Genomic DNA, 20,258 nt, shown 5'->3' with positions numbered 1-20,258 from the left:
GTCCAGCGCCACACTACGGAGAGTTTAGGCGAGTAAGTTGAGTTTACTATCGTCTGTACAGTATGTAAATTAGGTACCATAAGTCTAATACAGCACTGTAATTTTATACATTTCTTGTGAAAGAAACATTTCTTATTCAACGGCCATAACAATTATTTCTATTAATGATGTCTCCAAAGTTCAATGAATTTTTCGCAGAAAAATAACTTATCAGAAATCGCGGCTGCCATTTGGTGCACTGCTCCATGACGAAAACAAGCTTAAGCAATGGCGATGTTGAACGGTTCACACTCGGTAAGTAATCCTACAATTTTTTGTTTATAGCATAGTTTATACGGATTATTCCCAAAAAATTATACATATTTTGGAAATATTGAGTCGAATTAGTGTAGAATCGATTAATTTTATGAAAGAAAATTTTTCAAACAGCCGTAGTCCGTAAACTTCACGTGTCAGCTGTGATTGGCTTATGTATTTAAGGATTCCTACAACGCGAAATTCTTATAAAGCAGAACATATCTACCATGTTATAGGGGGGGTCTACTGTATCTTATATTTTATCATATGTGTAATAAGAATTAACAATGTCAGAAAGACAATACAAGCCCATTTCACAAAAAAAAAAACTAAAAAATATCCGGCAATGAGTTGCATAACTTTTCTGATGAAACCAGGAAAGTTTTCTTTTTAAAACCACTAAATTATTAAGTCACTTTATTATATAAAAATAATTTATCCATAACTGTAGAACTATGTGACTTCCATAAGGAGTGAAAAAAGCATCTTTTTTTTTCTTTTTTGTTTTTTTTTTGGCACTTTGTTTTAATTTTTAGAACTAGATCATTACACCTGCCCTCAACTTGAGGGAGTGAAGGATGGGATTCAAAAGAATTTAAAAATTTTTTCCTTATTAGGTTATTAGGAGTTCTGTCATTTATAATTCTTTTTAACCAACAAGTCATTTTTAAAATCACAAAATGTTTTAAAATTTAAATATACTAATGGATATTATACTAGACTTCGCTGAATTCTCTTTGGAGCATTTGACAACATTCTTCTCTGTGTTGCATTATGTGAAGAATTGTTATAAAAACAATTAATTTTAAACTTAAGCTTTTAAAATTTATTTACTGACTGAAAAATATCAAAATTGTTTTATTTTGAGTAAATAATTAAGATCTATTTACACACAACAGTGACGTGCTGGCACAGTGAGTGAATTTTTGCCTGTGGGAAATTGTTGACCTAGTTTTAAACCAATCTGTCCAGACTTGTCAGTCACAGTGCTGTGCAGTGGCAGTGGCGTGACCATACTGTGAAAGTATAATACATTTGACCAGAATGATATTTTCAGTGACGGTAAATTTTGTTTTCCAATGGACTCATTGAAATGGTGCATCAACATCCTGTTCTATTTGATTTATCTCATTCGAAATACATGGACATTGGGTACAAAATGAATATTTCTCTGTTTTGTTTAATAAAATATGAAATACGTGTTGGAACATTCGAAAATATTCAAAATATATAGATTCGTCATTTCAATTTTTTATAAAGAGTATGAAACTCCCATTCGTTGATATTTTGTCCATGCTTGATATACCCACTTGCGGCACTTTCTTATCGCATTTTTTTTTCTTCTTCATCCAAACATATAGCTATCATAGCCAATTCATCCTCAGAAAAGTCCATTACCATTCACTAACAGCACGGTCACATCACTGTTGTGTGTAAATACTCGTCACTGTGCCGTGCTCGACATCACTGTCACCAAACAGTCACTGTGCTGGCACGTCAATGTTGTGTGTAAATGGACCCTTAAACTGAAAACTATATTCATTTTATAGCAACAATCTTCAAGAACTAAGCAAAATCAAATAAACAAAAACAAAAGTCAAAGACACGATACTTTTTCTTTTTGTATAAGCAAGCTACTTCACAGGCTATCTGAAATCTGAAGAGTTTACAACTTTATGATTTATAGGCAAGATCAAGAATATAGAAGTAAAATAGTTCTTGCATTTTCCTCCATGTCTAACCTCTGTAGATTTTGAAATATGAAGAATCTCTATTGAAAAAATTTAGAATATTAATTGAAAGCTTCTGAAAACTTGATATTTGGACAAATTAATTCAAAATGGCTTATAAAAAGAAGTTTATAAGAAATACGAGAAATTACATAAATATTTTTAAAATGTACATAAAACTTTACCTCGGAAAACATAAGTATAAAAATAATTTATTGTTTTTATAGTAATGACATTCCATTTTTTTAGAACTAACATCCATCTTTAGGATCATATACAAAATTGCAAACTGTATTCAAATTATTTATTCCAAATAAGACAAATCTGGCTAATTTAACTACAGAAAATATCTTAAAATATTATTTACCTGTTTCTACATCAGCGATGTCGATCAGCAAATCTTCTGAAGCAGAAGCAAGCATCCTTCCATCATGACTGAAACTAATGGTTCTCACAGGCCATTCCAACCTAAAACATGCAAATAATTTTTGTTATAAGTAAATTTAGAAAGTCGAGGTGCAAATTTTCTTTAAAAAAGGGCTAATAAGTGATGGATTTTCATGGGGTAAAATGTGCTTCTAAAAATGTATAAAAAGTAAACCATCATTTCATTGTGAGGCTGGGACCTCACCTGATGATATAGGAGACAGACCATCAAACCAATGACAACAAACGGGTAATATATTTATCAAACAGGTATTAAGAAATGGGTGATATATTCCTTTGAATGGAGCCAGGAAGTGAAGGAATTGAGTGATGTAAATTTAATTGTCACATTTCCAGTCATAGATTGTGTGTGGGAAAAAAGGAAGTGACACTGTTTGGAGTCTTTTGGTCATCCAACACCGAGTAAACATTGAGTCTAAAGTGAAAAAGCAAACATTTCCTCAGAGGGGGATGTGATCAGGACCATGCAGACACAGCTGCAATCTCTCTGAAAGGGAAGAAAAACACATTTTCTGTAATTATGGGAATAATCATTTGGGAAGGAACATAAAAAACCCTACCCTTTGGGGAGAGCAGTCCACATCATGAAAGAGAGAGAGAGAGAGAGAGATGGTGTTCAACACTCCACAACCCAAATCATGTTTCTGGCAACAACTTGAGGACCAATGGGGATGCAGGAAACCCATATTTTGGACCAATCAGAATTTGGAGCAAAAAGTATATATAGTCATCAGGACATTAATGTTCGGTACTCCTCAGCACCTTGTTCCCATTTGGTGAATGTTCTGTCCAGGACACTTCATACACAGAGGCAATCCAGAATTTAGCATATCCATTGATTTACCCAAAATGAAAAAAACTGTGTTGTTTCCTACTATTTCTTGTGTTTTTTTGAAAGTTCCTTCATATGCAGGCTGCACATAGCTTCTCCTTAACACGCTTTAATTAGGGATTGAGTGTTTGGTATACTTTTCTAGGAAGTTCTTGATTGCAGAATCATTTACCTTGTTAAGAGCAATCCCTAACTATATTAAAGCACATGAAAATTCATTCTTCTTGCTTGCATTGTCCTTTGAAGAATTTAACATGCCAATAGAATGAAGTCAAAATAAAACTCTGTTCCTTCTTTTCATTCTTATTTCTTTTTTTGTTGGATATATGTTTTGCATATTAACTTTTTAATGAACTGCTTAACTCATGAAAATGTTTTTCATCCAAATTTATGGTGGCATCACACAGTTCACATCTCAAAATACTACTGTCAGTCATAATTCTTTCATTTTTAAAATTATTTACTAACTCCTTCAATTTTGACTTTGGTATCTTTTTAAACTGGTAAGCTGTCATTTCACCCTTCCTCACCTTGGTGATCAATAGAATTATTATTTTACATCAGATAATGGTACTTAAATTAAAAAAAACCTAAAATATCCAATTTGAGTGCAAAAAAAGGGAGGAAACCATTAATTAAAAAGCATTCAGCAAGAAAAGGGGAGCTAATAACCTTCCAAAAAATTGTAACATTAATAAAGAATCAATGTGTGATACATTGAAACAGTCTCCTGTGGAAATAACAAAAAGGTTTTTGTTATTTCCACAGGAGGACCTCAACTTCCCACTTTAGTTGTAAGTGTAAAGATAGTATATATAATTTTATTACCTTGAAAATGTCCTGACACAGACCAATTCGTGGACATCCCAGAGACTGACCAGTGCATCAACACTACCTGTAGCAAAATATTTTCCCACAGGATCAAATTCAATGCAGATGCAGTTGGCAGGATGTGCTGTCAATACACATCTCAACTGTAAATCTGGATAACTGAAAATAATTTAATTATTCATTTTGTTGACATGCAATAAGTTCTTTATCACAAACATATTTTAAATTATTAAAATAGACATACAAGGTGAGTCTACTAAGTTTGAAACTTAATTTATAAAAAGAAATGCGAATTCAGGATATGTCTTAAAAATACTCTCTTCTGTAATCTATACAAATTTTTGCGTGCTCAAGTAATTTATGTACACCTTCAAAAGAGGATCTTTACGGAATGCTGTTTAGTTTCTTTGTTACAGCCTCTTGGATTTCTGTAACTGACTGAAATTGTCTCCCTTTCAAGCCCAATTTTAATTTGGATCCAGGTCTGGTGAACTCCAGTTGTCTATTTCTTGTATTCCAAATTAAAATTTCTATTGAAAGGAAGTCAATTTCAGAAATCCAAGTGATTGTGATGAGGAACTAAACAGCATTCCAAAAGAGGGCATACATAAATTACTAGTGTGTTCCAAAATTTGTAGAGATCACAATGGAAGAAGACTGGTACTGAACTGAATCATTTCTACCAAAACTTTTTTGTAAGTTCAGTCTCCTGTAGTAGGTACACAATATATGTTTAGCAGAATTTTTTAAATTTCAATCAGACATAAATAAACTCATAAAAGTAGCTATTAATCAATAACATATCTAATTGGAGATTTTAAATTCTATTAATGACTTAATAATAAAATGAGAAATGTTTACTTAAAACAAGAATCATTTCATTAAAAAATGACATTTGAAAGTATATTTAAATGTCTTAGAAAAGAAAAACTAATTATGAATTTTAATGACTATTACAGTAGAGTCTCGAAAACTCGGCCTAATGTGGACCGAAGGGTGGCCGAGTTTGTAAAAATGCCGGGTTATTGGGAATGGGGTTAAAAAAAATAAGTACGAATGTTTCCTCAGAAAATACTGTACTGTACTTGTATGTATTGTTTACTTCAGAATACAACAGAGAATAAACTGCCCAAATACCCTTAAACAAAGGAAAAGTACATCCTTTATGAAGGCATAGAGCCTTTACTACATGAAAATGAAAATTAATGAATACACTATGTACAGTAATTTACCTCAGAAAAATACTTTATGAGGCATAAAGCTGTCTATAATGAAAATTAATTAACTAAGGATTTTTTTGCAAATTAATTAACTAAGGANTCCATTTCATGCTAGATAAAGATCTAAATTACATTAGTGGCATTTTGTACTAAGTTAGAAATTAGTTATTGATGTTTCTAGTGCCAAATAATTTTAATTATTTATACTGTAAAATTAAACCTATAATTTTGGCATTCTCTGACTATTTTTGAATTCTGTTCTTATCACATATTCTTTTATAAAATAAAACTATTTATAAATTTTTTAAAAAACAATCTTATGTAAAATATAGGGAAATTGTTTACAGATACACTCTTAAGTGGACACCTGTCCTACACAGACAATGTATATCTCTGGTCCTCTAGTGTGTCCACTAAACACAGATTTTATTATCCTGATAACATGAAAATGAATTTGTTAGGTAACAAGAACACTGTGGTGTGGAGGCACTGAGGTGTGGACGGTCTTTTTCACTGTATTAATTCTAGAGAAGGCAATTTGGGAGGACAACTTCTGAGGACCACTCTTCAGTCTACCAATTATATTTCATGAAGTGAGTGAAACTCACTTCATGAAATATAATTGGTAGACTGAAGAGTGGTCCTCAGAAGTTGTCCTCCCAAATTGCCTTCTCTAGAATTAATACAGTGAAAAAGACCGTCCACACCTCAGTGCCTCCACACCACAGTGTTCTTGTTACCTAACAAATTCATTTTCATGTTATCAGGATAATAAAATCTGTGTTTAGTGGACACACTAGAGGACCAGAGATATACATTGTCTGTGTAGGACAGGTGTCCACTTAAGAGTGTATCTGTAAACAATTTCCCTATATTTTACATAAGATTGTTTTTTAAAAAATTTATAAATAGTTTTATTTTATAAAAGAATATGTGATAAGAACAGAATTCAAAAATAGTCAGAGAATGCCAAAATTATAGGTTTAATTTTACAGTATAAATAATTAAAATTATTTGGCACTAGAAACATCAATAACTAATTTCTAACTTAGTACAAAATGCCACTAATGTAATTTAGATCTTTATCTAGCATGAAATGGAATGCAAAACAACTAGTGCAAGAAGGCAGGCAACATTATTGATTAAAATATCTAGGTTTTACAAGAAAGACATTTGCCAACTTTTCCAACATGTGACTCATTTGATTCATTCTGTTTCTGTTATCCTTTCCTTCTTCAAAATTTTCTGAAATTTTAAATGCCTTCCTTCCATTACGCAAGGAAAAGATGCTGATGTCAATCTATCAATGCTTGATGCAAATATTTAAGTATCAGAATATTCTTCAAAAATGGAAATGTGAAAATCTCATTTGGTAACTTTAAGAATACAAAGAAATTCTATAAATGGCAATGGAAGATAAGCAAGGTACTTTTTTAAAATTCTACTGTGGGAAATATGTAATTCATTGTACTATCAGCTTAAGAGATTTTGGAGAATAGAAGGTGTAGCAAATTTTTGTCTGTCCACTTAAGATAAAAATACATGAATAGTTCTATTGTCTGCTAAGTATAGATGTCTTCTAAACCCAGTATTCAGTATAATTTATCTTTAAAACTGTAATGAATTAATTAAAATATTAAAATCATGCTTGACCTAAATAAAGGATACTTATTCTTAATGAAAAAAATACTGTATTTTGACTAAGAGTTTAAAAAATCTTACCTTAAAATGTTAATACATCCTTGGCCATTAGTGAGATAGAAAAATGCATTTTCATTATCCCAAGATATTTCATTCACTTCAAATTTAAATTGGAGATCTTTTAATATTTTATGAGTTTTCACATCAATAAAAGTTACTAGATCTTCTTTATTCCCAACAGCAATTGTCTGTCCATCAGGAGACCAGCAAATGTTAATATTTTCTCCTGAAAATTGTAATTACTTGTTACTATTACTATTTGTTGCTCTAAAAATTCTCATACAAACATTTCATATATTTCGTATAAGAAAGTTTATTATTAAAAAATTATTTTCAATAAAAATAATCCTATGACAAAACAAAAAAAAAAAAAACTATTATTAATAATATATAATATAACAAATATATAAACAACCCAATACATTAGAATATCCTAACAACCTGCAGATTTTTATCAGGCTAAATTTTAGCCTGATAAAAATCCAGAAATCCAGAAATCATTTGGAAAAACAAATAGTTAAACTATTACATAACAAGTTGTTAAATCCTGAAAAAAATTTGCTATAGGGAAATTTTGTTATACAGAAATTACACTTTTTGGTAAATAAAGTGTTATGTAAATAACAAAATGAATTTATTACCAAAAGTTAGGTACAAACATAGTTACTTTTTGACATAATCACTGTTCACTGTAGAGATTGAGGCATTTGTTATATCTGTGGATGAGCTTTTCATCCCCTCTTCATAGAATGTTGTCACCAGTGAATTGAGATGGCATTAACCTTTCAACAGTGGAATAGTCAGGTATGGTGCTACCCCTTAGTAGTGGAGAATAAACGTGGGAAATGTTTAGAGTATTTTTCCACGTGTTTTTTTTCGTTACTGTTTCAGAAAAAGATTTTGTAAACAGTTATGTCTAGTAAAGAAAAGTCTTTTTATTGTTACATAATTCATTTTTTATGTGAATTTTTTTTGCGGTAGTTTTTGCTGATACCTCAAAAGAATTTGACATATATATATGTCCCTCACCACTGCCACATGATTGCCCTGGACATATATATATGTCCCTCACTGCTGAGTGGTTAATGACGCTGTTTCGAAGATCATCATTAGCCTCAAACCTCTGCCCTCCTAGCCATGTTTTCAGTTCATGAAAGAGGTGGAAGTCTTCACATATTAAAAAGTTCCAAGCTGGATGGAAGTCTTCACCATCTTCAAACACCCAGCATATAGCCTTGATTTAGCACTGAGTGATTTCCACTTCTTTCCTGAACTGAAAATGTGGCTAGGAGGGAAGAGGTAAGAGACTAATGACAATCTTCAAAACAACGTTAGGGCCCATCTCAAATCATTGGCAGCAACATTCTATGAAGAGGGGATTTTAAAACGCATCCACAGATAGACAAATGCCTCAATGTTCACAGTGATTATGTCAAAAAGTAACCATATTTGTGTAAGTTTGCCGACTTCCAGGAGGAATCGTTAATCCCGCGTCAGGATGATCTAGGGTCGTTCACGTGTGGGTGTGGCGGAGGAGACACAGATGACAAGAATCTCACATAAACCCGTTTATTTTAAACATAAAAGTAAACTTACACTAAGGAACAAAAATGTTCTTTACACAATTGGAGGTCCGAAGTGTCGAAGGTGTTTTTACTGTTGCTCGAAGGAAGGCCCCAGGGCAACAGCAGGTGTGGAGATTCGTCAGTCGGTGTCGGCGGTCTGAGTCCATAGTCACAGGTTACAAATTGGGCACAACCGATCGAAAACTACTCTTTTGCATTGACTAACCGTGTGCAGGTACACAGTTTTCCGGAAAGTCAATCAGTCCTTCAAGATCGAGTCCTTTATATCAATCTCCGTTCTTGGTTTTGTTTTCTTCTGATTGGTTCCACGTCCCTTTTTTCTTGCTCCCCGATTGGTCTCTCGTCTGTCTCTAAGTGAAAGACAATTCCTGTTCGAGTCACTAGAAAGATCCGCTTCGAAGAATCTACTTGACACCATCCATTACTCTGGATGCAAAATGTTGATGGAACTTTGAAACTTGCACTCATATTTTCCACCATTGTTGTCTAGTCTGTGACATTTTTGAAATTTAACGACACGACACAATGTCCCTTTTTGTCATTAATCTTTCCTCTTTTCAAAATTTCTATGTTCTAATTATTTGCATATGAGCGACTTGTCAAAAGTCCATCTCTACTGGAGGTCATTCGTTTATAATTATTAATCAATTATAATTATTGCATTCTGTTTACATGAATAAAGTTTTTTTTTTCTCGTTGAGGTTTCATATGACTAGAACAACTAATTCGATCTTTGATCAGTTTTTAACAATAGACAATTTTTTTTTCTAGTTTCGTTTTAGAAAATTTTTAATAATAAATGTTTAATTTCAACTCCTTTTTTTGGAACCTCACATTTGTACGTAACTTTTGGTAATAAATTCATTTTGTTATTTACATTTGTCTTTGTTTTATGGACATTGGAGGTTGAAAAAGAAACAGCCTTCATATAATATACAGTAATAACATAATAAAAATGTAGTTTTGATTTTAAATAAGTTTACATTTGTATGTTAAAAAATTTTTACAAGTTAGTTTAACTACATTTTCATTTAAAAATAATTTTAATTGCACAGAACAGTTAAAAAATGTTCTATCTTCAAAATATGCTTCAAACTTATTAAGAGTATTAAAACTTTTTCATCTATATTGATGTAAATGCAGGTTCTAGTACCTTTTCCTGTAGGTTTTGTATCATCAGGTAATTTCAAAATTAATTCACAATTTGTTATATGGCTGATAAACTACTCACAGGAAATCCAAACTTTGCTACAATGTCTTTCTTTTTTGAGACTTTATCAACTCCTACAACACATTTTTTCAGTAATGTTTAAACACGATATTAACAGTTTTTCAAATTCCAACTGGGCAACTTATTAAATAAAATAAAATCTCTCTAACCTCAAAAATTAGTCCAGCAATTATCATAATTATCACCTTTCTAACATTTTCAATATTTGTTAATTGTAAATTGTTTATCTGTCAACAACAGCATTTGGACCTAATCTCTCTTCCCTTCTTTACAACCAGTAGCCACATGGAGGGCAGATTACATGATGATTTTAGATTAAAAGATTACAACCTGATGAGTATGGTTGGTGCAATAACATGTCCCATCTAAGTTGTTATAACTTAGTTTCTGAAGAGTTACCAAACTTGTGTGAAATTTGACATTATCATGGTAAAACACTACACCTGTTTTGTTGATCAATTCTGGCCATCTTTTCTGTTTGATGATATTACTCAATTTGTTTACTCAATGGCAGTACACTTTCGAATCAATTGTTAAGTTGTCTGGTAAAAGCTCCAAAAAAAAAATTTCCTTAAAATCCCAACAAAGATAGCATCTCTCCTTAAGAACATGTGGAACTCATATATCAAGCTTTAAAACGAAACCAATTTGTTTCAAGTAATCATAAACACTTCAATTTGACAAATTTAATCTCTTAGTGATTTCACATGTTGTTATTCGGCAGTTTGCTTCAATCAGTACCTTTTATTTTGTTTTCATTGGTTTCAACTGGCCATCCAGAACGTGTGCATCTTCAATATTGAAATTGCCAGAACAAAATTTTGTAAACCAGTTTTAGCACTGTTGTTCTGTCAATACATCTTCCCCATACACGTCACACAGTTTTTTTCCTCTCTTGAACAGTATTCTTACCTTTTCAGTAATAAAAGAGCAATATGTGCCAAAAATGCTGCTTTCGATCTTCCATATTTGATGGGACACAAAAAATAAACAATTGCACAAAATCAAACAAAACTTTTTACAAATAAGCCTTAAAAAGCCTGGCTGTCAAAATATATAATGATAATACGGTTTAGAATAAAAATGGCAGGAAAAATACCACTAATCCATCTAGTGGTAAAAAAAAATGAAATTACTTTCCAAACAACCTAATAAATTCCTGTTACGGATCAAAGACCCAACCACAACTTAATATACTTGGGTGCTATGGGAAAATCTTTAAACACCCATCTCAAAAAACATTGGATTTCCATCATTAAAAGGCTTAACACTGACCCCAACACCAAGGTGCATTTTGACCAAGCAGGCATCCTACATCGCACCTCCCACAAGAACAGCTTACATATTTAGAACAGAAATTTATAAAGCCATGAGAAAAAAATGCAATAATCAACTTTAAGGAAGTGAGCTCCTTCCCTCCTGTGTGGAAGTCATTTTATGATGTTTAATCTTACAACTCATTCCCCCCTCTCAGCAGATGGACAGTAACCATATGCTGAGAGAAGGGAATAAGTAATTCTTTTTGAAATGTTTATTTTAACAGCTGCATTCAAAATGAAAAGATCTTTTAGCCTACAGTTCAACACAAGTTTTGTAGTTTATTGCTGGATATTGGTTTTATGTGTAGTACTTATTTATACATATCCAGTTTGAATTGTTAAATTAATCAATAAGTGTTCAAGAACTAAAAATAAAATGAATGGTAATTGGTTAACTTCTAATTCTATTGATTCTTGGTTGTGAATATGGCTTTCAGAAATATATCCATAAAATTTTAGTAATATAATAAACAATGAAATTACAAGTTCTTCCCTATTTCCAAGAGTTGAACTTACAAACTTCCAGAATTATTCAGAACAATTTGACTGTATGTGTAAAATTTAAATTTTGCACATATTTGTAGTTCTGTTGCTGCTCATAGAATATCATTGAAGTCAGCCTTTGGACAGTAATAAATAATAAATTTTTGAAAATAATTATTGTAAGCTTATTTCTATTGTGTATTATCATTTTTAATGTTTGCATGAATCCTAGGTTTCATTGCCTCTCAAGAGCTGGTGTTAAGTTGGTAATGTTGGAGTAATGGCATTTTTCACTATTATTTTAATTTCTATTCATTTTCATGATTAGTGATTCAAGAATACCTCCAAAACGTAATAGTGAATCTAGCCACTGCTATTCTATCTTCACTATTAACTGCTATTAACTATGTTCATAATTATATTCTGTGTATAAATATAGTTTTTAGGTTAGTTTTCAACATACAACAAAATCTCAGGAACCTAACTTGTTCATGAGTAGGGAAGCACCCTATGATATTACTTGTAACAAAAAATCAATTTCATACCTTTGGTTGGAACTGTAGCAGCACATTTCTGGGTTCTTGCATCCCATATCCGAACTGTTTTATCAAGGCTAGCAGTTGCTAAGTGATCAGGATTTCCAGGATGCCAGCAAAGCTGATCAACACTATCCGAATGACCCTTGAATGTATATTCTTTACTCTAAAAATTAATAATTTATAGATAAATATTAACAAGTAAACAATGCTAAATGCTAGTTTATAATTTAAGAACATTGATAATTAAATATGCCGTAAATATTATATATAATGTATATTGTATAATACAGTGGGTGATTGGTTAATGAACATAATCCGTTCCAAGACTATTTGCTATCCAAATTGTTCATTAACTGGTTATTGATTTACCATAAGTTTTTATGGGAATTTGATTAATTCATTCTGGAGACCCCAAAAAATAAAAAACACATGTATACAGTCTTGCATTTTTATTAGTCATGTTTTTTTCCGTTTGTGTGGGTTAAAGAATCTATCTAATGTTAATTGCTTTTCTTTCTTCTACAGGATTTTTTAGAAGTAATTACCATATTTTCCGGCATATAAGACGACTTTTTAATCCAGGAAAATCTTCTCAAAAGTTGGAGGTTGTCTTATACGCCCAGTCGTCTTATACACCAGAAAGTACGATAATAGTATTGTAATTGTAGAGATCCCTAAGCCTATTAACCTCAACCTGGTTTGAATGCCATCCTAAGACTGTTGTTCTGATATCCTCCCACTTCTTCAAAAGATCTTTAATAGCAGATATCGGCATTAATCCTCTTTTTCATAAGAAAACATATCTTGCCGAGTTTCTTGGTGTTCTTCATTCAAGAGTTCTTGGCATTCTTCTGTTGTCAGATCAGTTTCAAATTCCATTATGAGCTCTTCAATGTTCTTTATTTCTCAGATGTGATTTTTGTTACTCCTTAAACTGCTTGGGTCTTCTTGATTATACAGTATCTTTCTTTGATAAGATTGAACTGTGGCCTAATGTAGACCTATAGCTATACTGTCCAGCAACATCAGACATCTTCTGCCCACTCTCTACCTTTGCTATTATACTCTCACCTTTCAAAAATAAAAACTGACACAAAAACTTAACGAGTGCCCACCCGACAGTCTCTCGAATACTATAAAAGAATTGTTTCCATCAGAAAAATAAAAGGCTGGAATTACAAGGAAGAGTTTCAAAGTTTGGAGGAATACTATCTGATCAATTTAAACTGGGTTGAGCATCGATGTCAACATCTCCCATGCTCCAAAAATTATCGAATTGTTGCATGAAGACAAGGGAAGACCAATTGTTATTCATTATTTTATGTCGCTTCTTCTTGTTTGTTCTGTGAGGTGTTTGTTGTCCGAACATAAAAATCTTTCGCGAAAGTGTTCATTATCTTATTTGTTCGTTAACTGATCACCCACTGTATAATATATTTGCTACATATATACACATATTTACTGCATATTTAATTATAGAATATAATATTTTTCTTTATACTCTTATTTATTTTTATTTAATTATATTCTTAAAGAATATAATAAAATTAAACATTTAACTTTCTTTATTAAACTGAACAGATAATTGTAAAAGAAAATTTGTTATTACTATAAAAAAAACAGTAGATAATGTTTTGAGCTGATGATCAATAATTAGTTGGATTACTACTTTATTTTGAAGCTGGCATATTTTTGTGATATCTTTAAAGCAGTCTACAGACTTATATTGCATGATGTCAGCATAGGCATTCAATTTCTTGCATTTTTGTTAACATATTTCGAAAATACCTTTTCACATAATTTTATTTTGTGTTTACTGTATTATACATACATATATATTATATTATACAACTTTATCTCAAACATCTGGCTCGTACCATCCAAGCCAGAGGTAACTTTTAACTCTTCTCTTGTTCTGTCTAGCTTGATACATTTTCAGTAATCCCTTATTTTTTCCCATCTTTGTTCATACCATCTTATTATTTCTCATCATGTCCTCAATAAAAAATCTTAAAATTTTCCTGCAAAATGTTAGATCAATGATTAAAACAAATGCCTATCTCTTGCCTTGATTTTAAATAATTTTTATGATTTGTTTATTTTAACAGAAAGTTGGCTTCCTCCAAACTCTGATGATGTTTTGAATTTTATTAATATATTGGGTTATCCCGTAATATCCGACATGGTGGTGGGATCCTTATGATTTTCCCACTTGCTCAAACTTATTAAAGTTTTTGAATATCTTGATTCCATCCAAGCTTCCAGCCTCTAATCTCATAATTACTTCATTCTATATCCCCATAAGAGAGATTCTATTTTCAAAATATTACATCGATACCTTTTCTCCCTTATTGATTCCCAAAATGTAGATTATTTTATGCAGTGATTTTAATATTCCTAACATCTCCTCGAACTCTAATGGCCCATATTCTTCCTTGGCTCATTCCTCCCTTGACCAGACTGAACAACTTTTTATTAAAGATTTTTATTATTTTTTTCATTTTAAACAAGAAATCCTTTTTCCATCTGGTCATAATAATCTTATAGACCTTGCTTTCACCTATAATTGTACCATGTCAACCAGTCATGTTCTTGATTTTAACTCTGATCACAATGCCATTTGTCTAGATGTCCTTCTAAACACACATAAACATCAATCTGCTAGGCACATTAATATTTCCAATTGGGCCTCATTCAAAGGAGCAGAAGCCTCAAGAATCTTCTGCTCGATTGACTGGACTTTCCTTGACTTTCCTATTTCTCCTCAGAAACTAAGTGTTAAAATTTATAATATATTTTTGGCCACTATTAGTAAGTTTTTACAATTCCATGAAATAAACACTTCTGCTCATAGATGACTTCCTTTATACCTAAAGAAACTATCCAACACTATCAGAAAATAATGGATTAAATGAAAACGTTATGGGAACCTACGTGATCTTTACATACATAGAATACTACAACAATGCTACTATCATGAACACCACATTGCCTTTTAAAAATATTTCAACAGAATTGTATCTAACTTTGCCGTAGACCCCCTGTACCTTCTGGTGTTTCATTCCCAAATTTTCAAAAAAACTATCACCAAACAAAAATCTATTCCTGATGATAAAATTTATATTATTTTTAATAATATCAAATCTAGATACTTTCGCCTCCTACCTGATACTTTCATTTGCTATCTTTCCAACAATGTAAACATAATTGCGTTATTTCTTTTTCTGAAGTTAAGTCTGCCATTGATAGCTTAAATAACTCCAATTACACCCAAACTCAATTCCTGCTCATTTCTATAAAAATCTAAAAGCAATATCTACTGTTATTCTTTCCAAACTTTTTACAAGGCTATTAAACTCAAGATATGTCCCAAATCAACGGTTAATTTCAAAAGTAAATGTCCTCCCCAAAAAGATAGTTCATCCTTTAGACCAGTGTTTTCCAAACTTTTTTAGGCCATGCCCTACTTTAACATTTCTAAAATCATCATGTCCCCCCATACATAATTTTAGTTATAAAATTTATTTTTGTTCTTTTTAGTAATATGAATGATAATTTTAAAGCGATTTCTTACAACTGNCACAAAAAAACCATTTAATATTAAATTACATTTACTTAATTATTCTAAATTAATTAATTATTAATAACAATATTTTCTTAGTTTTAATAAATAAAGATTAATCGATGGAAGGAATTTCCTTAAAGTTTACAATTAATATCCCTATTCGAGGGAAATTATTTCATTGGCGCTACTTTGAGATAAATATGTGGGAAGTGTACACGTTTCTACCACGAATTTGCATTAAGTTTGTGTAATTCAGAACGTATTAATAAGTAAAATTATTAATACCCGTAAAGTGTCCGTATATTAACATGTGAAAAGAGTTGGTGTTTGGATTATATGATTAATTCAGAATTAGAGCATTTCAGTGTACTTTGGTTTTAATGGCGGCCAATGTGAATTTGTGTTCTCGCCTCTAAGAATAAACAACGAGGGACGTCCAAAACTTGATATTTTAAATGTAAACACGTGTAAATGAGTTTCTGATGAAAGAAAATAAAAAGAGAAGTTTTTGCAACATGGAAAATTTCGAAGAATCGAACTTCGAAAACATTCGAGAAGAACGTGAGTAATTGTTCTTATTTTACTCTATTTTATATCGTTTATATATCTGCTATTCATTTCGCGTGTAAAAAACTTAACTTAAAAAATGATCAGTTTCATTTAAATAGTGCGGTTTGATTGGCCGCACTATTTAAATGAAACTGATCATTTTTTAAGTAACTATTTACAAGAAATTGTCAATTTCATTAGTCAAACTTTACCTACGTGCACCGTCATGGCCGCACAGTGGGTACCCATGTTCAAACCTAACTTAGAACGGTGCACGTAGGTAAAGTGTGACTATTTCATTTAAGTGAAATCCTAGATACATGTGACTGTGGGAAAGTGAAGTCCTTGTGTAATAGAACGCCAGCATTGTCTATTGTAATATGAAGCACTATTTCAAAGAAACAATAGTGAGGAAGCAGTTAACTGGCTGAAGTTTTACCATACTATATTTTTAAACCATATGGTAATGTTTCTCAAATTTTGATGATTAATGACTCTCCAGCAACCCAAAGATTTGCCAAATCACTTAATTTCTTCCTTTTGCTTTCAAAAAAAGTATTTACATAAAAGTGTAATGAGTAATTAAAAAATTTTTGAATTTATTTATTTTTGGTACTGCTACAGATGCAGTGTAGCATTGCTTTCTCTCTGTTTTTTTTAAACAGACACACACCGTAGTCATTTGCAAAACAGAATTATTTGGTGCTGACCTATATAAAAATACTATAAACAAGAAACAGGGATGCACAACCTTTTGTGAAGAAGGGCCAAATTAGGATTAAGTTTACTGACTGGGGGCCGGACCTCCAAGCGATTAATGCGATGGCTGAGATTGGATGCTGGCGACAATCTTTTTTATGTCTGGTGTAATGGCAGATGTTGAAACAACCAGAAGATTTTCCAAATTCTCGTTGGTTAACCTGTTCNACGGATTATGTTCGTTAACTGATCACCCACTGTACTACTTGTCAAGATTATGTAATATTCCTATCGGTGATCTTGAATTTTTGCCTTTCTCTCTTGTCTGAAGTATACCATACTACAGATAGGTTCTGTATAGTACCTTATATATACAGATGTATATACGTATATATACAGATAGGTTCTGTATAGCTTAATACAGAACCCTATCTGCATTATATCATACTACAGATAGGGTTCTGTATTAAGCATGCTTTTTTTCTCAGGTTACATAAATGACTAATCAATTTGTCCATTAAAATAATTGCTTATGCAAATGATATTAAAATTTTATCCAGTGATCCCTACTCCCTGAAAACTGATATCAATTCATTATGCTCCACATTTGTCAGTTATAATCTAAAAATCAATATCCATAAAACTGTTATTATGTGCTATTCCCTAATCTGCAATTTGTACTGTCCTTCAATTTATAATGACTCCACTAAAATAAATTATGTTGTCTCATTGCAACCTTGGTATCATATCTGATGAAAAATTAACTTTTCACAATCATATTTCTTACATTATTAAATCACTTGCTATTAGACATAGCTTCATTTGGCATTTCTGTAAAAATATTTTATCAAAATCTGTATTCAGAACCATTTTCTTTATGAATTTTCAATCCATTGTCAATTACTGTTTATCTGTCAGGGCAATGACTGCTCCATATGTGTTTCATAAAGTACAATCCAAATTAGATAAAGTTTATTCCCTGATATATAAATTTTGTAATCTACCTTATACCAATAATCATGATGTTGCAAGAGTTTGCCTTGGTCTTCCTAATCTTACAGAATGTTTAAAATATTCTGATTGCCTTCTATGTTTTAAATATTTCAATGGTCAAATCTCAAACTACTGGTTAGGTCTATACATTCCAACCGTAAGAACTCACAATACATCCTGCTTTTTTCATCCCGTTCTTTCGCCTTTCTCTCCCACACAAATTTTTTTCTACCGCATAGCCGCTCATATATATCCTGTGGAACAGTACCTATATCATGATTTTGACTTTTTAAAAATAAGTATAAATCCATTTTTTTTATAATACAGTAATACCTCAACTTACGCTACCCCAACTTATGCGAACCTGGAGTTACGTGATTTTCAAATCTCGTCGATTCGTCTTTTGTTTGAATGCCACACAACTCTTGATTACTTACTCCCCCACACTATTGTTTAGCTTACATGTTTGGACGTGCTGTGCAGAATCGACACATAGCTACAATTTATTTTGTGTTATTTATTTTTGTGTTTGTTATATCTATGGAGACTTGAGAGACTCTATGCGGTGATTTCTTGTAACCGTGAACGAATCAAAAGACGAGATAAGGTTAACGAGAACATTTATTAGCTTACATACATCCGATTTGGATTTTACACAAATTGCAAAATTATACCCCAACTTATGCGAATTTGAATTACGCGGTTATCGCTCGGTCCCACCTATCGCATAAGTTCGGGGTATTACTGTACTTAATGAAATTGTTCTTTTTCTCTATTGTTTATAATTTTATTATGTTGTTTATATTTTGTTAATATTTTATTGGGTTTTTTTAATCTCTTGTTATCAGGGGATGGAATCCAATTGTCTCCAACATTTCCAAATGTAAATAAATAAATGCTCAACTTATTACATATGACCCTGCAAGATACTGAGATGTACATTCTGCAACTGTCAGACAAAATTTCAACCTTCAGAAATAAATTACTATTGTGGAAAAAAAAGCTGGATGATAAAGATGTAAATTACTGCTTTCCTATTTAATCCATTAACAGTCTACTCATATTGAAAAAAGATGAGTGACTAAAATTTCTAAAACAGAGAATTAAAAATAAAAAGCAAAACTGCTCAATTCAAAAAACAATAAAATAAACATAAAATGATTTTTAATAGATCAGTCATTAGCAATCCACAGCTTGCAAGGTTGTTCCTAGGGCTTTGACAGTATAATTTTATTTTCCTGTATCTCATGCCATTATGCAACTTTAAATGAGCAGATATTCATAATGAAAAACATTCAAAGTAAACTTGACTAGTGAAAAGATGAGAATAAAGTAGTAGGTCTACCATATATTGATATATTACTGATTTGCATGTCATTAGCATATATTATTTTAGTATAGTGATTTTAGATTTAGTACCACTTAAAGATTTCAATGCTGATGCAATTTGTGAAGCAATTAAATTTTCCTTGAGAAATAATGCTGTGGATTTGCATAAACTCGTTGCAATTGGAACAGATAACGCTTCTGTAATGATAGGAATCAATAATGGTGTATATGCTAAACTCAAAGCCAAATTACTTGCTTTGATTCCGGTACATTGCCTCTGTCATTTGTTACAATTAGCTATTTCCCACTCTACAAAAGAAGACCTTCCAAGAAATATAGAATTTCTTATTAAAGAAACATTTAATTGGTTTTCTCATTCTGCAATTAGACAATCCAAATACAAGTAACTCTATTCTTTGATGAATGATGGAAATGAACCATTGAAATTAGTACAAAGTAGTGAGACTCATTGGATGTCAATTCAGACCAATATTGATAGAATTTTGAAACAATGGAATGATTTGAAGGCAAATTTTAATTTGGCCAGAACAAACAAAAGATGTTTTACAGCAGAAATTTCGTTCTCAATGTTTGATGATCAAAGAAATTTCTTATTTCTTTTATTTCTTAAACCTGTACTTGATGAAGTTCAGAGATTAAATAAAATATTTGAATCTGAGAATAATGATCCTACGAAGTTACTACAGGACTTGCTAAATTTAATAGAATCTTGTTGTTCTAAGATTGTTATTCCAGGAACAAAAATAACAAATGAAGTAGTAATTGAAAACCATTTAGCACTCAATCCATATTTGGGTTATCAGTTTGAAACTGAAATAAACAATTCTGCACTGTTAGATAAAGAAAAGAAAAATATTCATAGTTGCTGCATTGCCTTCCTTTTGTC

At 31.5% G+C, this 20,258-nt stretch overlaps 1 protein-coding gene across 1 annotated transcript in view; it reads right to left on the bottom strand.

Moving 5' to 3' along the window:
- Nucleotides 1-20,258, bottom strand: part of LOC111633191 (THO complex subunit 3-like) — a 34,375-nt gene that overhangs the window by 4,350 nt on the left and 9,767 nt on the right. The window contains exons 2-5 of the mRNA XM_023377715.1: nt 12,223-12,379; nt 7,080-7,284; nt 4,135-4,296; nt 2,395-2,495 (exon numbers count right to left, since the gene is read on the bottom strand). Coding sequence (XP_023233483.1) covers nt 2,395-2,495; nt 4,135-4,296; nt 7,080-7,284; nt 12,223-12,379 — 625 coding nt within the window. The remainder of the gene's footprint in view (nt 1-2,394; nt 2,496-4,134; nt 4,297-7,079; nt 7,285-12,222; nt 12,380-20,258) is intronic.

This window comes from Centruroides sculpturatus, unplaced genomic scaffold (genome assembly GCF_000671375.1).
Source record: "Centruroides sculpturatus isolate CEXI.00-Female unplaced genomic scaffold, Cexi_2.0 scaffold127, whole genome shotgun sequence".
Taxonomy (NCBI): Eukaryota; Metazoa; Arthropoda; class Arachnida; order Scorpiones; family Buthidae; genus Centruroides; species Centruroides sculpturatus.
The sequence above is the reverse complement of the archived record's forward strand: the minus strand, read 5'-3'. Positions and strand labels throughout refer to the sequence as shown.